Source organism: Pteropus alecto, unplaced genomic scaffold, assembly GCF_000325575.1.
Source record: "Pteropus alecto unplaced genomic scaffold, ASM32557v1 scaffold3, whole genome shotgun sequence".
Classification (NCBI taxonomy): domain Eukaryota; kingdom Metazoa; phylum Chordata; class Mammalia; order Chiroptera; family Pteropodidae; genus Pteropus; species Pteropus alecto.
This window is the reverse complement of record NW_006442484.1, coordinates 47,059,290-47,081,089: the sequence shown is the minus strand read 5'-3', so window position 1 is coordinate 47,081,089 and position 21,800 is coordinate 47,059,290. Positions and strand designations below refer to the sequence as shown.

Sequence of the window (21,800 nt, the reverse complement as noted above, 5' to 3'; positions counted from 1 at the left end):
ACTCTTTCCATCCCAGGAGATTCACAGCATGTGTGTATGTAATAGCAGGTATAGGGAGCATTCTCAGTAAGCCTTGTCCTTAGAGAGAAAGCACCGAAAGGTTTTGCAGTCTTAGAAAATCTGACAGAAACCAAATCTAATAGTGTAAATAAATAATCCATATGGAAATGGAAGCATCATTGCTTAGATAATTTTACTCTATAAAACTCAGAGCAGAGTTAGTGCCTTGCTCCATCCTATGAATGTTCGGATGGCACCTTGCTTGCAGAAGGGTGACCATTGTTAGTGCAAGTCTAGTCAGAGAAAGTGTCCTACACAAATTGGGGGACTGTGAGCTTCCTGAGGGTAAGAGCCACGTCTTACTTATCTTTGTATGCATCTTTCCACATGGCCGGCAGCCTGGCATCATAACAGTCATCAAGAGTCGGTTGAAGGAATAATAGATGAATGAATGAATCACAATATCTTTCTGTACTTTCAAAGCATTAGTCTACTTATTTTTATGATTAACTCAGTATTGTGTGAGGGTGGAGAGAATGTAAGATGGAATTGCAAAAGGGAACAAACAGGGAGTCTGATGATGAAGATGCTCAAACCATAGACAATTAGATGGCTGCATGTGCACAAACACCCTGAGAGTCCTTCTGATGAAATGCAGCAGTTCGGAAGCCACATGGGTCTGGGGGCGAGGGAGAGGTGCAGCGTGGGAGGCCCCAATGTATCTGTCATGAGCTGTTCCCTAGTTAAAGGAGGAAACATTCTATTCATCCTGAAAAAAGAAAATATAAAGTGATTTGTGATAATCTAGCTGATTTAACTTTGTAAGTTCTGCTAAACCAACATGATAAAGGAAGAGATAATATTTTTCAACTTGACCCTACTTTACATCAATGACTCTGTTACTGGAATTCACACCAGTAAGAGAGGCACATCTCGGCATGGCCGATTAGTAGAAATGAATCACAGGAAATCTGAGCCTGTGGTAGGCAGTTATACCAATAGAATTCTGAATTAAATTTTGAAATCATTCATTGGTGACAACCAGCTTGGCAAAAATTGAGAGTCAAATATCAGATATGTATAAGTTATAATTAGCTTTCTTATTATATAATGAGAAGCTTAAAAACTTGGATTCCAATCAATAACTTACACTTACTAGCTTTGTGGCCTTGGAAAAGTAGCTTAACTTCTCTGATCCTCGATTTTCTCATCGATAAAATGAGAAGACAGTACAATTTCATGGTTATTGTCAGGACTAGATGAAATAATGTATTAAGCTGTTAATCTGTTGGCTAGTGCCTGATAGGTACTTATTAATGATAACTATTATTATTAATAACATTATTATAAAATATGTTAACATACTCATTACTGTCAACCTTCCAATTTTAACTATAATCTCTAGACATACCACTGCAAGCTTATTAGCCAAGCAGCTAATTTTTTTTTAAGCTCCTACTCCACGTCAGGCATTCGGATGTGATATGCATATAAAACATCCTTGAATTTCAAAAGCCAAGACAAATATAAACAAGACACAATACAGTGTGCTTTTTAAAAAATGAATTTTCATCAAAATGAACTCTAAGTTCAAAAAATAGTAACTAACATTAAATATTAATCACTGGTTACCAAGATTAGCCTAACAAATGTTCTCTTATTAAATTATATAGATTAAGGCAAGATTTAAAGAAATAATATATATGATTAAAATCTAGTACCCTCGTTATTAACCCTATTCATAACAATCCCTACAGAACCTAACTCTGCTGTCATTTTTCCAACATGTGGCAGCTCTGAGTCTTTCCAAGAGCCCCCAAAGTGGCCGTGATCTGGGAGTGGCTCACACTGGAGATGGAGGGCAGCTTATGACAGAAATCCTTCAAGCTGCACTTAGATTCAGTCTTCGCTCCTCTCACTAGCAAGGCAGACTGCGAGCTGTCAGTCTCCAGTGTTCCCAAGTTAAGGTCAAATTGACCTTTCAATGTCCAAACTCCTTGCAATGAGCAAGAAAGAACACGAAGACCTGGATGAGTCCTCAACCGAGTCCCAAGACTGCACTTTAAATCCTAGGATTCTCTAGATCTCTCTCGACTCTTTGGATGCTCTACATCCTACTCCAAAAGAATTGGAAATGAGCACACCTGAACATTTTAAATGAACACTTTGCTGAACTGACATTGTTGAGGAGCAGGTTGTTTTATATATATATATATATATAACAACCATATATATATAAAGCGAAATTTAAAGATAATTCAAAATAAGCCTTTCAAGCATCAATTATCATCTTATTTATTTTAAATGGAAGTATCTAAATGTGTTTTAATTATTGATTAATAACATAGACTACAATCTACTATCTGCCAGGCACTGTGATGGGCACTTTCAAGTATTTTATTGTATTCTCATAAATAACTGGTAAGGTAGACAGTATTATTATAATTTTAGAAACAAAGAAACCGCTATTACCAAGAGCTGAAGTCTGACTCTAAATCTAAAGAACTTTCTAGAGTTCTACACTGAGATATCATAGTGTGACTAGGGCTGGTAAACCATAGTAGAAGCTTGTAAACCTAGCAGATCAAATGCAAAATATTCACAAAGTCTTTTCCTGTAGAGATTCAAATACATTTGATATAAGACCATTGTTCTGGACATTCTGAAGCTGTGTAAGGTTTAGTTTATGAAGCTTACCCTGATCCCCAAAGCCAAAAAAATATATCTGTTATCCTCAGATCATCCAAAGCACTTTGATTGAACCTGAAACACTTCCCGTGGTATTTGTGTGTTATGTGCACCGGTTTCCCTTTGATCACGTCTCATCTTTACTAGTCTGTAAATTTCTTAGAATCGTGGGCTGAGTCTTATTCACTGTTGTATCATCCATAGCATCTAGCCTAACACACAGAAGTTTCATGAAAGGTTTACTTAATAGATTAGTGAACTACACAAGCAGTTAGAATGTATCAGCTCATGGTCCTTTGCCAAAACAGGAAAAGCAGTTTGATCCAAAGGGCTGGCGTGGGGAATCATTGACAGATGAAGAGCCTTGGTCACTGACCCTTCTGTCCTCTTTCAGGAGTGGCTCTGCCCTGGCCCAACTCTATGGGACCTCTGCTACTTTAGAGCACCACCACTTTAACCACGCCGTGATGATCCTTCAAAGTGAGGTACAGACCTGACGTTCTGCTTCTTCCCTTGACACAAAACCAGTGAAACAATATTTCTGACCTCCCTTTCTTTGTAGTGCCACAGGTAGGCACTGAGAAGTGAAACAATATTTTTAAGACAAACTATTGAACCTTTTCTTCATGGCTTTTTTTTATTTATTCAGATGCCTGACCAAAGACCTTGTTCAAATTCTACCTGAGCTGATTTGTTTGGGTTTCATTATTGGTTTGAAGGCTTTCCAGATTCACTTAGCAGAGGAGACTGCCTAGAGCTTGTCACTAGAGCATGGTCATACCTTCCTTAAGGGGTACAGAAGCCCACTAACACAAGGAGTGAACCCAAAGCCATTTTAAAAATGATAGAAGCAGAAAGAGGGTGAGAAAGTTACACTTTATTAGCACAATTGAGAAACCTATAATAAAATAAGAACTTAAAATTGCTGGTGGGACCACTTCGAAAGTGAGAATTGCAACTAAACTTGAGACCCAGGGCTAAGGCCATATGCCTTATTTTGCTGCATGTGGCATTGCAGGACTTGGAAGTAGTTTTATACTTTTAGCTCTCCATGGAGAAAAAGAAAAACCACTTACTGACTCTGGCTGAGGCGTGTAAGAGTTCGAAATTGCCAGGAAAGGATCTGTTTAATTTTCTGCAGGCGTACAGAATTTTTTTTTTTTTGAGGCCAAGAAAGGATCATCTGTTCCTCATTATTTGTCAGTTCTCTAGCTGTGCCATTAATTATTATTATTATCATCATTAAGGCCCTGCTTCACTGGAATAGCATCATTAAATATGGAAGTTTTTTTCCTCCAGCCTATCTTGAAAAGGCATGCCTTTTGCAGTATCATGAAAGCCTTCTTCGACCCCATAAAAGAGAGTCAGCACTCTGGAACCTGCGTGAGGCTGCAGAAGGGCAAATTCTCTGGAGGAGCTATATTTTCAGTTGGGAAGAAAATATCAAGGGTTAGGCTCTCAGTAACTCTGACAGAAACCAGCATCCTGGCATCTGTGGTTCAGGAATAATCCATGAAACACTGGTTTAGCCAATTGCTGTGAAAGAGGAAGGTAAGGACCGCAGGAACTTGGGTTCAGACTATCCTTTCTGTACTAATAATACAGTGGATTTATACCTCTGACCCCAGGAACTCCCACCTCTGTAATAACAAGGATTATAAACAGGATGTCAAGGTTTTCTCGAAAGGTCATTCGTTTGGAAACAGACCCCACTAACTCAGAATTTGTTTCCATACCAACGAAATACATTAGTTGCCCTTCAGTCCAGAATTATCTATGAAGAACGCAGAATAATAATAATGGAGCCATGCAGTGTGCAACTGGGGCATGCGGGCCCTGCCCTGGTGCTTCTGCCACACACACACACACACACGCACGCACGCACAGACACACACACACACACACGCACGCACGCACAGACACACACACACACACACACACACACATCCTGCCCATCAGAAAGGCAAAAATGTAGAAGTCGTTATCATTCCACTTTCCAAGTGATGCAGAGGCACAGAGAGGTTAGATGGCCTGACAATGTTGCCCCAGAACTTTCTCCCTCAACTTGGTTCTCTTTACGTCAATTCCACACTCCTCCCTAAACAACAAGTGGAAGCAGTATTTCAAGGAGACAAATCTATTTCAGGAAGCAAACCCTTGAGGCACTGGAGAAGGCCAGTTTGCATCTAAACAATACACTGCAAATTGATGTTTTTTTGTTATTATGAAAGCTGATCTGGCTAGCTTTGTCAGTGTGTCAGCTGAAAATCATGTTAGTTACTATAAGTCATTTAAAGGTGGTAAAATGCACTCTCTCACAAAATAATCAAGATCCTCACATTTAGACCAGCTTTCTCCGGGAATTCATATTTTTACTGTAACTTTTTACTGCTCATAACAGCTGTACAGGCATACCTTGGAGGTTTTACGGATTTGGGTCCAGACCACTGCAATAAAGCTAGTATCACAATAAAGTGAGTCCTAATCTTTTTGCTGGTGGAGGGTCTTGCCTTCAGTTTGCAAAAACTGTGAAGTGCAATAAAGCAAAGTGCGACAAAATGAGGTGTGCCAGTATTTCTCTCACTGCCGGATGCTAGACATGTGGCTGGATTCTTGTGCCTAGATTTTCATAGCTTCCAACCACTTTTTCCCAGGCCTTAGTACACCAGCCCGTGATCGATCCATGGGGCGAGGCTCAGGCAAAGAAACCCTGGCAGAATTATGGTGTGGCATTCCTTTAGTTATTTGTCTTCTTCCTAATGGCTGAATTAAGGGTCTGGAAGAGTTCATTTGAAAATTATTATTAATATTGGATCTGATCCCAACCGGAACCAATATACTCTAGTCTTTAAGAAGCGGCGAGTTCACCCAATGAGATAAATTAACGCAGGGGAGCAGATTATCATCTGGTGCCTGGTAGGCGGTAATTTACTAATTGATATTCTGATTCCCTGAAAGAATTAATTTACCTCTCGTTGGAGAATATTTTATTCTCAGGCAGTCATTCTGCCCCCTTCCTCCTGCACCATCTTCTGGCTCTCAACACTAGGTTTAAAACTGGTCCAATTCCTGGGCCACATGTTTATGAGTTAGTATTCATGCTCCCCGCCTCCCCCCCCCCAAAAAAAACACAAAAAACAAGCAAACAAAAAACCTGATAAATGCAAAGTCCTGACCTTCGAAGAAAATTAAGTAGATTGTCAGTCACTTTACAGAAGGATTTTTCACTTTACTAAAATCACTGTAGAGCTGCCTAGTGTAAAACAAATATTGATGAACAGAAGTGTGCTTTTCAAAGGCGTGGAGATACATATGTATTTGCAAGTGATACTAGGAAAATGTCATCATTAGTTCCAAGAACTATGCCAAGAACAGTATCTTATACATAATTCTAGCTACTCAGTAATTATGTACTGAATTTATTCTACCACACACTTCATCAAGATGGATCTTCACAGGGTTTCTCAACTTCAGCAGTTATGACTTGTTGTTCGGGCTGTCCTGTGTATTATAAGATGTTTAGAAGCCAGTAGCAACGCTCATCAGGGTGACAATTAAAAATGTCTCTAAACATTGCCAGAAGTCCCCATTGCCCAGATCACCCCTAGTTAAGAACAACTGGTCTAATGTTTGTTCTCCTCCTTGAAGTTATTTGTTGCCATAGCAAGTACTTTCAAAACGCCAACTTGAGACTTTACTAGTGAAACTAGGATTTATTTTAGGGTCAGAAAGATTCTCAAATGTTTTGTCAGCTTCTACACTCAGTGATTTCACAGGCCATGGGTAGTCAAGTGAAGTTGTTGGCACAAACATATCCCAAGTAAGACAAGTTCAAACATTTTTCAGAGTTTTCTTTTCAAGACTAGACATAATAAAGTGTCCCTTGGTCAATTTCATCAAAAACGATTGCACTGTCTGGCTTTGCTGTGTTTGCCAAGGAATCTGTTTGTATTTGCATACAATTTCATTAAGCTTTAAAAAAATAGTTTTATCATGTTCCCATGTGTATATGTTTTAATACAGGAAAAACATATAATCAACAGCCTCAGATTTAATGATGTCTTTTGTGACTTTATTCTTTCTCATTACAGGGTCACAACATCTTTGCTAATTTGTCCTCCAAGGAATACAGTGACCTCATGCAACTTTTGAAGCAGTCAATATTGGCAACAGATCTCACTCTGTACTTTGAGTAGGTATTGGCATTTGATCTATTTGACAAATGGATATGTAAAGTTTCATCCTGTAACCAATTTTCAGGTCCATATCGAGGGGTGCTTGTTATTCTAGCACTAATATCAATGTGTAGATGAACTTCATTAAGGTGGTATCTACAAGAAAAGCAGGGCTACAATCAAGGGATTTATATCTTTCTTCTGTTTTATGAGCCTTGTTTGAGACTTTTGATTCAAACCAAGTGATGGCCACTTTTAGAGAAGGATTGTTATTTCAGACTATTATTTCTGGTCAGGTCTATAATGGCACCGATGATGCTAACGGAAAAGATTTGTGGCCGAAAGCTTGAAATCCAAGTCCTCATTCTGTACCTCTCCTCTACTCCCTTTTATCCAATTTCAGGCCTCCATCTGAGCTGGAAATTCCACCCCTCTCATTTCCTCTTAGACCTGCTTCATCGGGAACCACCTCTTCTGGCAGCCTGGAAATCTCTTTCTTCACTGATATGTTCAGTTTTCTCTTGAAGACCAAACAACTTCCCTTTCCTAAAAAATCCTTTCACTTGACCCCATGGAGATATTTAATCGCTTTTCAATATACCTTTCTTTTACTGCCTACCTTTTAAAATAAATGGAGCACAGTAGTACCTTTATTTTCTTAATGCCCATTTACACTTTAAAGAACAGAATCCACCTTCATTTTCTATCAAAATTGTACTTTTCAGAGGTCACCAGAGACTTCCTTGTCCCCAAATTCAATGTCCTTTACTCATTTCTGATATTTCCTAGTTTCTTTGCGGCATCTGAAGGTTTGCTGACTTCCCATTGTCAATTTCTACTCTTTTCTTCCCCAATATCCAGCTCCCTTTCTCTCTCCTTTTCTGGCTCTTTTATAGGTTTCTTTTCTCCTTGATCCTATGTGTGAGTTCTTAAGCCCATGTTCTCCTTTCTCTACTGTACTTCATGCTCCCTAACGTCATCTCTGTAATACCTTTATATAGATTGGCATACAGAGGAGGACAACTTTGAGAAAAAAAGCCAGTTTGCCTTGCAGAACCTTGCTCAGTGCTTTGAGACAAAAATTGCCATGAAAAGTGAATGTGACACTCAAGGCTTAAAACAGAGAGATTACTAAAAAGTCAGTTTACAGAATACTCAGAGCCCATAAAGTCCTCCACCAACATAGTCACTCCTGGAGAAGGCCAGAAGGTTATTTTCTGGAGAAATAGAAGAAAGAGCTCTGGACTCGGAAAAGTACAAGGTGGGAATGAGATGCAAAGCTCAGAAGGTGGATGAAGTAAAATGGAAGGAGTCTCTGCATTAAAAACCCATAGCTCATAGCCCAGTCACCCAGAAACTAGAAATCCATAAGCTACACACCCAGGGTTCTTAGATTTAGCAAATAGAAATACAAGAAGCCCAGTTAAATTTGCATTCAGATAAACAATGAATAATGTCTTAGTGTAAATATGTCTTGTGCAATGTTTATGTAAGTGTATCCCATGCAATGAACACACACATACAGCTCCTGCTCAGCCTTTTAATGTTTTGCTATTACATACATATACCAAGGGTCACAAAACATTGATGAAAGCCTCTCATATGAAACACAGAGGTCAAAACCAATAGAAAAAAATAGAATCAGAGAAAACAGGGAAAGGAAGCAAACAAAAAACTATTATTAATACCCTTAGGGAGCTAAGTATTATATCCATGAAACAAGAACAGAATGTTTTCAAAAATAATAGGAATGACCACAGAAGAAGAAAGAGCTCTTGGAAGTTAAAAATATAATAGCCAAAATAAAAAAAAAATCAAATGAATGCATTAGGAAATATAGTCAAAGGATGAAAAGGCAGCAATATTGAAAACACTGTCTTTTTTTATTAAACAGTTGACCCTTGAACGACACAGATTTGAACGGTGCAGGTCTACTTATACAGATTTTTTTTAATAAATACAGTTGGCCCTCTGTATCTGTGGGTTTCATATCTGTGGGTTTCATATCCGTGGATTCAACCAACCATGGATCAAAAACAGTATTTTCAGTCCTCTGTTGGGTATCCGAGGATGCAGAGGGCTGACTACATGCATTGTTATACACCATTTTATGTAAGTTACTTGAGCATCCACGAATTTTGGTATCTGCCAGGGTCCTGGAACCAATCCCCCCGTGGATACTGAGGGGTGATAGAAGTTTTTGGAGCATCAAAAGTTATATGTGGATTTTCAACTGCATGGGGTCGGCACATCCAAGTTATTCAAGGGTCAAGTGTATGCTTTTTAGTAGTTTGATTTGTTAACTGTGTATGTATTACTTTGTTAAATATAAATGTTAATTTTAAAAATATATTTAAAAAATTAAAACCTTTAGCCAATAGATATTTGAAAAGATGCTCAAGGTCACTAATCATCGGAGAAATACAAATTAAAACCCAATGAGATATCACCTCACACCTGTCAGAATGGCTATCATGAACAAATCAAAGAACAACAAGTGTTGGTGAGGATGTGGAGAAAAGGGAACTCTCATCCACTGTTGGTGGGATTGCAAATTGGCACAGCCACTACGAGAAACAGTCTGGAGGTTCCTCAAAAAATTTAAAATAGATAATGCACCCCTATGTTCATGGCAGCACAATTTGCAATAGCCAAGATATGGAAGCAACCTAAATGCCCATCAACAGACAATTGGATAACGAAGTTATGGTTCATATATACAATGGAATATTACTCTGCCATAAAAAAATGGAATCCTACCATTTGCAATGATATGGATGGACCTAGAGGCTATTATGCTGAGTGAAATAAGTCAGAGAAAGATAAATACCATATTATTTGACTTATATGCAGAATCTAGGGAACAAAAAGAACAAACGAATCAAAAACATACAAGTATAGAGGACAATATGGTGACTGCCAGAGGGGAGGCAGAGGTTAAGTGGTTGCAAGAAAGGAGTGAAGTATTAAAGAAGTACAAATTAGTACTTCTTTTGATAGATGGTCATGGGGATGGGGAGCATGGCATAGGGAATGCAGTTAGCATTAGTGTAATGGCTATGTGTAGAGCCAGAAGGATGATAGAGTAATCAAGGGGATCGTTTCATAAACTACATAAATATCTAACCAATGTACTGTGCACTTGAAAGTAATAATAAAATAAAATAAAATAAAATGCTAAAAACAATTAAAACCTTAGCTCTGCCACTACCTAGCTGTGCATCATCAAACTATTTACCTCTCTGAGCCTCTTCATGTGTAAAATGGAGTAGCAATATCTATGTTATGTCTTATAAGCATCTTATATCTTGTGAATATCTTTTATGTCTTATAAATGGCTACATCTACCACCACATTCGCTTTATAGCCTATTTATTTTGCATGTTTTGTGGCTCTCATGTTTGACTTAACTATCATGATCTTCCCTCTTTTTCTGAATTGATGCTCCTTCATTTGGGATTTATGGAAGCCTGCATCTGTTAATATTTTTATTTCTTGTCTCTGACACTTGCAAGATTTTGCCTTATTTTCCTCAAAGTAGAAGCATTTTCCCAAGCCAAGTTTCCAAATAACTTCTAAGGGAGAAAAAAGTCTCAACAGTTGGAGTTCATTTATCAAGCCTGTTAGGGATGTGATGAATCACTGAGTGACCGCTGGAATGCAGTCAGGGAAGTTGGTTACAACTCACTTTCTCATTACTCTGTTCTTATCTTAATGCTGCAGCCCCTGCTAATGTTTGCTGACTCCCAAAGAAGCTGGCTGGTCTCTTTTTCTCAGCATTATTGTTTTTTGAGGTTCTGAATAGGTGCCCATTTTCTAATCTAGACCTTCAGGAGGCTGATTCACTTGCCTGTCTAAAGTTGCTTTAAAGTGTTGCCATATTTTTAGAGTAAACAAGCCCTAGGGTTAATGAGGGGGAAAGCAACTACTATAGTCACCCAGATGCTTTTATTTCACAAATATACAGTGTGGAACTGGAAGGGATGTTAGAAATGATGTAATCCAAGTCTTTTTTTTTTTTTTTTTTGGTAGATCAGGTACTGAGCTCAGAAAGATTAAGTAGTGTGAAGCTAAGCAGGGTCAGGCCTGGTTAGTACTTGGATGGGAGACCACCTACGAAGACCAGGTGCTGTAGACATAAAAGAATAAAAAATAAGGGATTGTAGTTGACAAGGTCCTTGCAATCTGTGAGGTCAAACCAAGGGATGCTTTGCCTAAAAAAAAACCAAAAAACAAAAAACAAAAAAAAATGTTAAATAGTGTAGATTAGTGGCTAACCTGGAACCCACACATCCTCTTTTGGGGCTTTTTCCACAATCACTATATTCCTTTAATAATGGAAAAATCAAGAAATAGTTGTTATTTGAATTGGGCATAAATTACATGGCAATATTGACCTTCCCAGGTATACATTAATTGGTTTAATATGAAAACCAGCATGCATTCCCCATGCCCTCTCCCAAAGCAAAGCTTGGGACAAGGACTTGCAAGCAGGTCAGAAAGAAAGCAAAACATAGGGCCAACGAGGCATGAGTTGTAGTGCTGGTTGAAGGAGCAATAGCTGGAACAAGGTGGGCCAAGAGGATGTGAGGCAGCTTTCTATAAGTCTGAATTAGCGTTGGGTCTTCTGCCCTCACTACTCAAATCCAACATCATGATACAGTTGAGGTCAACGAAAGAGGAAGCTCACTGCTTTCCTCTCTGAGTTGGGGAAAGTAGTCTAGAAAGGGTTGCCAGGAAGAAGGTCTAGGCCTTATGGAGAAGGGTTTATGATTCATTCCTAGGGGCAGGGTCTCCTGCCATGCACCAGAGGGGGAAAATGTAAGATTCCTAGAAACATGGAACCTCTTTAAAAATAACCATGAAAACTTGTAACTTTAATTTCTAATGGCTTTAGGTGTCCTCAGGATTCTGTCCTGCAAATGACAGATAAAAGCAGACTTCACAAGTTTGAAAAACAAAAGCAAAACAAAAATAACCTCAGTGTGAATTTCTAGGTTTCAGAACCTAAGTCTGGGGGTTAATTCTTCAGTCTGATTTTCCAACTCACTGAAAACATTTTCCAGTTTCTGCTGAGTGATTTTCTAAAATTAATTTCTGTGCCTAGTTCTGAGTCCCTGCAGTGAATAAGGCTTCGATAATTAAATAGTAATTTCAGAATCTCAAGCAGGAATTAGATATACCTTATCGGTAACCAGTCGTATGACTTTGAGAAAGTCACTTAATCTCTCTTTGCTTCATTTCCTTGTCAGCAACATGGGAATAGGCACATAGCCCATACCAATCCCTGAGAGTCCTTGTGGCGGTCAAAGGAGATTACCTATTTGAAAGGTAATTTGGTAACTTAAATAATTAAGATTTAAATAATCAAAATAATTTAAATTTAAGTAATTTAAATTTAATAACTTTGATAATGTAAAATATCTTATAAAGAATCATTCAAGCAGAAAACTAAAAAAAATTTACACCATAAAAGACAAAGCTTGTTGGGGTGGGTAGAGAGAGATCCCAAATTACATGTGTTAAAAATTCAAGGAAAGTCACAAAAGCCCTGTACTATTTATTTATCTGCCCTGTACTATAAGTCAACAAAAATGACCTATGCAGCTTTCACAATTCATAATAAAAACAACTACTAATATTTCCTGTGTGCTTACTTAGGAGCTTTATATACACATTATTCCATTTAATACTTAGAGCAGTCTCATTAGACAGGCACTATGTTTGACCTCAAATACACAGGAGGAAACTGAGTTTGGAGAGATTCAGTAAATTGCTCACAATGTCAAATAGTAAAGCTGAGAGTTGAGCCAAGTAGTCGAACTCCAAAGTGTTTGAACTACTCTGCCATTCTCCCCACAGTTAGACAACTGTTAGTTTAAGAGTACTAAAGGGGAAAGTGAGGCCAGTCCTGGGAACACTCAGGCATTCAGTGCAGCAGTAACTTGAGTATGCCCATGTCTGAGGCTGGTTCCCAGCACCCTAGGTAGCAAGCCAGTAGCAATTCAACTAACTGCAGACTCCACCAGCAGAATGAAGGGCTGGTGAGGAGGCCCCAGGTCAGAGTCACCCAGGAGCCTGGCTGGTGAAGCAGAGACTGCTCCTTGCTTAGAGGCTCCTTGCTTGCAACTGAGATAAACTGGAGCATAAGAAGTTGGCAGTTCTTTAGCTTTAATACAGTTGTGGAGGATATTGGTGTGTCAGGTAGCAATTATAATTTAGCATCCATTCCCAACAGGCTGTGATCACATAACACTGTATCTCTTGTCTGCCAGGTGCCTGCTCTGTGCCCCACGTTTTTCTAGGCACTATGGTGTCTCCCTGTATCACCACTAGAGTAGGACATGAATGCAGCCATCTCACTCTTGGAGCCTCAAAATCTGACACACTGCCTGACGTAACAAGTTCTCAAAATACAAACTTTTATGATATTGAATTCTCAGATCAACCTATAAGGTAGATTTGTTATCCTCATCCTATAGATAAGGATACCTAAGCTTAGAGAAGTTAAGAATTTGCCTAAAGTCATCGAGTTGTCTGTGCTCACATCTCCATGCCACATTGCCTCAGACCATTATTTAAACGAAGAATTATCCAATAATACATATTTTATAAATCCATTTGGGTGCCCAATGCCTTTTTGGTTGACTATCTAAATTAATCAGACTAATCTTCAAATTGAAATTTTTCCATTTCCTTTGTGCTCTACAAATATTCATCAGCAATTAAGAAAAAATGCTTAGTCTACTGGTTTCTTTGTCTTCGTCGTTCCAAAGGGACGCAATACGCAGCATTTCTCAAAAGCATCTGATAATGGCAGCAAAATATACTAAATTATCTAGGACTTTTAGGAGTCATAGTTCGATCATCCTTTTAAAAATTAGATTAATGTCTTGAACAATTTATTTTAAAAAAATACAATAGGAACTCAAAAAATGTTTCTACTCTTATGGAGACAGGAATATCCATTCATTCATCATCAACAAATGTTTATTAAGAGCTCACTACGTTCAGTGTTTTCAATTTCCACAGTTGCCTGCACTCTACTAGCCACCATATTAGAAAGGCAGAGGATAAATTACCGCATAGTAAGGTGTAATGACTTACAAGGATTAACCCATTGCTCTTTCCCAAACATTCTTACATTTTAACAGAGCCTGATGAATTAACCCACTGAAAAGATTCTAATGTCTGAACAACAAGCTCTGTGGCAGTTTAATGAAAGAAATATTTTGGTACTTCTTCCTGAATTCCAAAAACATTTTTCCATATAGTCATCCTCCCATCCCAATCCACATGATATTGCAACTGAATTAAAACGGAGAAATTCATTAACACTTATTGATACCTTCTTTATGTCAGATCCTGTGCTAGTGGCTGGGGATGCAGAGGCAGATAGGACGTAGTTCTTACTTTCAGGAACTCAGAGCCCAGTGGGGAAGATAAAAACCAGTAATACCACAGCACGAGATGTGCTGCAGACAAAGTAAATGTCGGGCACCTGAAGTACACGCCATCTAGCAATGCCCTAGCCCACTTCTTGGCCTGGTGACTATTGACCGAACTGATGTTAGAGCTTTGTGTTGTGTAATCTTCTGCCATTTTTAAACTTCAAAGTCATTCTGATCTTTCGATTTCCTGCGTTTTCCCAAATTTGTTCATGCTGTCAACATCAGCACAGCATCAAACAGGTCATTTCATTCTTAGTTGGCGGGTACTAGTGCTAATTTACCCTTGTGTTATCAGTGCTGGTTTAAAGCAGGAAGATAATTCATTTTTCAAATTAAATATATGACTTTTTCCTTCAGTCATAATTACTGGAGTTAACATCTGCTTATTAATTTTCTATTCTTCTCTGGTGCTTTTATTTCCAAAGTCCAGAATCTCTCCAGAATCTACATTTAATAATCAATCGCACATGTCTGATTTGCCTTTTGAATGAGCTGTAAGAACACTGAAAGAATAAATATCCTGCCCCTTCCCCGCACCCACTCCAGCCCATCCACACACACATTTCTGCCACCCCTGCCTGACGATTCTGGAGTTGAAATTGCAGGAGAGTCACAATCATGATTTGCCACCTCAGCAGTAAAACCTTCCTAACATTCATGGACCTTTAATAGATTCAGAACAGTTAGATAAATAGATAAATAGAGAATATATCCATACACATACAGGTATACATAGATATATAAATTTTAAAAACATTTCTGATTAAAATATACACAGGAATGGTGATTTCTCACTTTACAAATAATTTCTTGCATTGCAGAAAAATTACAAACCAGAAAGCTTTTCGATGTAGTGATGGGTGACTGGTAACCAATCTTTAGAATTATTTTTGTGGGTAATTTTAGCAGTTATGTTCAAATGATGCTTTTGTAATAAAGACTGCTATTTCTCTGAGTGGAACATATGTCAGGAGAGCAGGATAAAAGCCTAATAAAAACATATCTGATTATAAATGAGATTTTCCAGTAAGTTGCTTTTCACTAGCAGAGGTATTTGCCATTGTCCTTGAAAACCAAGGTTCCCAATGATCTGCTTGAGAAGTTAATGACATAGTTCCTTATGACAAAGAGGTTTAGATCCAAGGAGTATTACATAATTTTGTGTATTTTTCAAATGTTCATTTTATCAGTCCCATGTTTTTAAAAGTGCTCCTATTTTTAACATTTTTACATATGCTCATGCTGCTGACTCTATAATGTACATACACATACACATATAGATGCTAAAATGAGCAGCTGTGTGGGCAAATTCATTTCTCAAAAGCACAGTGAATTTTACATTGTTGTTTTGCAATGATTATCACCAAGGAGGAGGTCAGAAATAAACCACGTGAAGCTGTGAATCATCAACCTGACCAGAGCCGCCTACAGCTCTTGCTTGGAGTACCCCGTTGTTGGTGATAGAAAGACCTCTGCCTGGAGCCTGCTGTGGTGTCCGGCACTGGGTACAGCAGCTTGCAGTGCCATGAGCTCATGAAGGGGTCCAACCTCTGCTGTTCATATTCTCACAATGCACAAGGTTCATGTTACACACGATTTACAAAGATGGTCTCAGAGGCCAGAACTGGGAGGCTGGGAACCTGGAACCTACCTAGATATTCCCATAACTGCCCTGAGAGAGACCCTAGCAATCAACTTCATCTTCCTTCACCTTGAATTTCCTCACCTATAACATGAATTACAGCAGATATTTCCTGAAAGGTCTCAGATACCTTTAACAGTCTGTAATTATAATGAAAGCTCGTTAAATACAGAAAAATCATTCTATGTCCCAGCAATTTTACATATACATAAGTAAATGTGTATATATTATATATAGAGAGAGAGAAACAGACAGAGACAGAGACAAAGAGACAGAGAGGCAGAAATAGAAAAATCACATGAATTCACAGAGACGTGTACAAGGATGTTCATGATATATAATAAAAAAATTGCAAGTCATCTAAATTTGCACCATCAGAAAATGGGTAAATAAACAGGGATATACTGATACATGGACTACAGCACGGCAGTGAAAGGGAGTGGCCAAGCAATGTATGTAGCCACACGGATGAATCTCATAAACACTGAGTGAGAAAAGCAAGTTGCCAAAGAATACAGATACGATGATGACACCATTTTTAAAATTTTTAAACGTGCAGAGCAACATTATGCATAATTTACCTGGTAAAATTATAAGGCTATATGTGAAGATGATTTATGCAAAATTTAGAAAATGGCCGTCTTGTGGTGGGAGGCAGGGAGGGAGGCAGAAGCAGCAGTACAGGGATGCACAAGGCCCTCAACAGGATGGGTAAAGCCTTATTTCCAGGCTGAGTGGTAAAGAGATAGACAGATTCTCTGTCCATTCTGTAATTTTATGCCTTTTAAACTATTTTAAATATGCATAATAAATTTGTTATGTGAACTTTGCATATCATCACTTCAAAAATCCTTTTGCAGCCTTATGAAAATGATTAACCCCATCTCCTGATCTTTCAAGATGTTAATTTTCAGAAACTTTAAAAAAAAGTTTAAATGCACTTTGGTTTAAACTTTAAAGCATCTATTTGGCATTTATGTTACCAAATGTATTATTACCAGATGTATGATATACGTGGTTCCACCAGTTACTAGATTTTTCCCATGTTTATCTTGATAAAACTATGGTGTGCAGGAAGTCTCCTATTACTTTCTGAGGTCATAGCCAAACCTTGGGACACCAGAATAAATAGAACCTATCAAGAAATTATATACTTTGGTCAGTGGAGGAAAAATAAAATTAGTACGCCATGTTCTTCTGTGTCCTATGAAAAAAATCCCTCCCCCTCTCCTCTATCCACCATCCTCTACAGATAGTGGATATTCTCTTTTGTCTTAATGTAATAAAATATAGCTTTGTTATAATGTGATGTGAAGCCTATGACTGATTTGGGGTTCACTTGATTTAAGGCTTACACACCAGCAACCCTAGCTATTAAACTTTCCATCACTGGGAAATTTATTCTTATGGTGCTATTTGATTGGCACATCATAGATTTGTATTTTAAAAAATTATTTTCTGCATTGAGTTAGCCACCTAGGCAATATGGCTCCACTTTTCATCAAAAACGTTATGTCTCATCTATCAAACTCACTCTCAGCAAATATAACAATAATCAGTGAAAGGAAGGTCAGGCATTGGATGGAATGGCGTTCTTAAATGTCCCACAATTTCTTATGATGTCTGCTTGGTTCAAGTTAGAATCTAGTCTCTGAGAATCTGGCAGGGCTTTTCTTGAATGAATTTTCTGTTGTTTTCTTATCACAATCTCTCCAAATGGCAACTGTGAAGATCCCAGAACAACTAGAATCTAGGTGAAATCAGTGGCTGAAGAGTTTTTGTTTTTTGTTTTTTTTAATGAATAGCTTTATGAGATAATCTTTTTCACGCATGCATCAATTCAACAAATATTTATTAAGCTCCTACTACATGTCAGCACTGTTGTAGGCACTGGGGATCCAGGAGTGAACATAAACCCTATCTTTATTTAAAATTTTGATATTTTATTCATGGTTTTTTGTTTTTTGTTTTTTGTCTTTATATTGTCTTTTTTTTTTATATTGCATTCAAATATTATTTGTCTGGATTACTGGATTACTCAAATTTTGTGCCCAAGGTGAGTGCCTTCCTCACTTCACTCTAGTCCCAGTATCATTAGTATTATCATTTGTATCGCATTTGAAGGAGAATTACCTATTTTTTTTGGTCACCACTGCTAAACTCAAAGATGTTTAAAGACCATGTCCATGTCTTGTTCCATAAAGCCTAGTAAAGAGTTGGCACAGAGTAGGTGTTTAATAAATATTTGTTGAACCAAACTTTCTCCTCCACAATTATTCGAAAGAAGACTAATATCCATTCAGAGAGAAAGAACTAGATGACATCTTCGATCTCCATGTAGTCCAACTAGCCCACTGTGTATTATTGTTGGCAGTAACACTATTAATAATATTTGCATATTAACCATAGCTATCAGGTATGGAGTATCTACCAGTGCCACACACTTAATGTACCTCATCTCAAATTATTACCACAAAACTGGAAACTGAGGCAATGTGCAATCACTTGCCCAGGACCATGTAGCTAGTAAATAACAGTCAGCATTGAGCCCAGGTCAGTGTTGAGTCCAGATCTGGGCTCTCTTCATTCCACTACTTCCCTTTCTATTTCAGTTCACAGTCACAGTGGCGAAGTGAAAAGGCATGACCGTGGTCATAAAGAAGGGAGTGGGCAATTGAAAAAGATGGTAAAGTTATAAGAAGAAAAGATATGTACACACCTGCACGCCCAAACAGGAGAGAAGTTGCTGGGCCCTTCCATGTAACTGTGCGGTACCATCTTACCAATTGCTATGAGGTTGTTGTAGAGATTCCCCCATACTGTGAGATGGCCTTGACCTGTATCTACTTGAAGCAATAGGTCCAGGACCTGTCTGTGTCTCAAAATAAGGAAGTGAGCCACATTGTCTTCCTGACCTGTCCCCCTTCAGGTAAATTGAGTAGTCAGTCTGACCTGATGACAAGAAGCTGGTCAGCGGTGTTAGGGAACCCAGACCAGAAACAGGAGAGCCAATTGCACCCAGCATCCTGTCCTTTTCCCCCCAGACTATGAGTCAGCACTGAGTGTCTAAGATCTTACTCTGATTTCCACCATACGTGACATGGTAGCATTTTCCAACACCACCTTGTGTATTTCTTAAAACATTGGAACTATGGAATTCTATGGTTAAGTAGGCTAAGTAGGCTTTTTCTAGCTCAGTATTTTTGAGAGCCTTCAAAAGGCTAATGTAGGTGCTAAAACTCCAAGAGAGGCATATTACAGGCAGCATTTCTCAAACCTACTTAACCAGGAAATAATCACTTCTGGAAACAGTGCATCATACCCTTTATCTCTCATTAGAAAGTGCCAAGAAGGTGAAACATTGGGAAATGATTCTAAAAGAATAAAAATATTGATGTTCTCTTTTTTCCTTTCTCGCTGTCATAATAAAAAGTCGTATAACTAGATTAAAGAGAAGTTTTGAAAATAGAAATAAATCACCCTTATTTTCACAACTTTAGAATATTCCCTCTTGTCTTTTTCATATCTATATACGTTCAAATCTGTATCTGTATGTGTGTGTATCTGGCATTAAAATGTGCAGATACTACGCTAAACGCTTTCTTATGTCATCTCATTTAATCCTCACGATAACTCTGTGAGTTAGTGAATCTAATCACCATGTCAGAGGTTATGAAATTGAGGCTCAGAGGGCTTACGTGACTTGCCAAAGCTGCACAAGTAGGTGCCTGACCCATTGTTTAAACAGTTATTTTTGACTCCACAGCTTAAGTGTTTAAGCACTGAAATGCCGAAATAGTTATTTTAGTTATTTTCTTACCTAGAAAAAAGTATCCTGAATTTACTACCAGGGAGTTTATCTTATTTTGAATCATCATACAGCTCAGTTCTATGTTGAATGATAAAAGAACATTCCAGAATTGTTCCCACATTTTATTTGTCCTTGCCTTTCTTCTCTGACTTTCAGTAAATGCCACAAGGGCTTCACAGCAAGTAATCCTAAATGCAGGACCAAATTGTTTTCTGTTTTATGGCTCGATAATCTTCTCTGTTGTAAATACATTCAGAAATGATTGCAGCTTTTTCTTGAAGCCTCAACATTTTTTTTAAAGTGATTTATTTTGATAGTGCTTTAGCCTCATGATTTCAAATATTAAGTTACTTGGTTCAGGTGGTCTTATATTTTCCCATAAATGTGTTTATGTCACCCCACAGACTGAGAAATTTCATTCCAGGTTTTTTTTTTTCTTTCTTCATTTGATTTCATGCAGGAGGAGAACTGAATTCTTTGAACTTGTCAGTAAAGGAGAATATGATTGGAACATCAAAAACCATCGTGATATATTTCGGTAAGAAATAGCTCTTGTTTATGTGTTTTTTCATTATTTAAAGATTTAGCTTTTCTGACAGTGCTAAGCGCACACAAGTGATTTTTAAAGTAACAAATCTTAGCTTACATTAAAAATTAGAGATTGGTTGAATAATTAGAGAAAAGACAGAGACTGTCTTTTTGTCTTCTAGTTTATAATTCGCCTCCTCTCCATAAATTTGCATTCGAAATTAGAAAAATCATATTCAGATTGGTTCAGTTTCAGCAAGCCATGATTTCCTCTTTTTTCCAGAGAAGGCGGGCATGCAAGTTGGTGGGAAGAGGGTATTTTTGAACCTCAAAAAACAAAGTTACACAGAAAAAGGAAAGTGGAGAATTAAGTTTCGTTTTTCTTTGGAGACAACAGATATTGTAGATAGAAAACCAGTTGGAACAATTTTGGTGGTGGAAATAAGGAGTCTGTTCCAGACTTTTCACAGGACTTCTCAGATGTTTAAAAAAGACAGCAACAAACCATCATTTTTATGTGGCACATTTTAACCACCTGATTGCAGCCACTCCAGCTGGTGAGACTATTCCTCTTTCTGTCACACCCTGGCCTTCTGCTGTCCTCACCTCATCCATCCTCAGACCTTTGCTATCTTATTCCTGTTCCAAAGCTGTTAAGTATTCCTAGGAAAGCTTGCGAGGCCAGGATTATCCACTTGCTGTGTCTGCTCGACAGCCAGGCAACCACTAGAGTCACCCCAAGTGGGTTCTCCTCCCCATATGTGCTCTGTGAAACTTCTGCCACCATCCTCAGAACACAGAGCCCTGCCTGCCCCTTCCCTCTGCAACTGACCTCTCTTCACACTCTCTCACCAGAGGGCGCCCTTTCCCCCTCACTCTGTGCATTAATATTTCTCTTTGTTATCTTTACAGATCTTTTTCTATGTCCTTCCTAAGGTGCTAGTCTCTCCTCAACTTGTGTCCTAATTCCGTTTCCTCCATCTCCCCCCGCCCAGCCTCCACCTTGCGATATCAGTTGTACTCTCTTGACTTGCGTTTTCAAAATCAGTTTTTTTCCCCCATTATGCCTTTTCTAGATCTAAAAATATGCTTCCATCTCCTCAGCCCCCCCCCCCCAAAAAAAATCATCTCTAAAATCTTCCTTCTTCTCAAGGTCCATTTTTAGTTCTTCCTTCCCTTCAATTTCACACTTCACTCACATTCTTCCTAATTTCTTACAAGGCAATTTCTTTTTAAATAATTTTTAACTACACAAGTAATTATAAGAATACTTTTTTTTCCTATATGTAACAAATTAAATTCTCCCTTGAGCTTCACTCCCAATTCTCATACTGCTGCACAGCTATACTCTGTTAGCAGTTGGTTGTATCATTCCAGGCCATTCCCAAAGCCTGTACGTGTACACCATCTCTTCTCAATGACTCCCGGCTGCTTCCTTGGGCCTGGCCTCTTCCGAGCAAGACTTCTAAAATGCCAGTGCTTCCGCATCTCCGCCGGATGTTTTC

The 21,800-nt window shown here is 38.3% G+C and overlaps 1 protein-coding gene across 1 annotated transcript in view; it reads left to right on the top strand.

Annotated features, from left to right (window-relative positions):
* The window catches only part of PDE11A (phosphodiesterase 11A), a 315,606-nt gene that overhangs the window by 249,449 nt on the left and 44,357 nt on the right, over positions 1–21,800 (top strand). Inside the window, exons 14-16 of the mRNA XM_006921237.1 lie at positions 3,083–3,173; positions 6,780–6,880; positions 20,228–20,305. Of these exons, the coding sequence (XP_006921299.1) occupies positions 3,083–3,173; positions 6,780–6,880; positions 20,228–20,305 (270 nt within the window). The remainder of the gene's footprint in view (positions 1–3,082; positions 3,174–6,779; positions 6,881–20,227; positions 20,306–21,800) is intronic.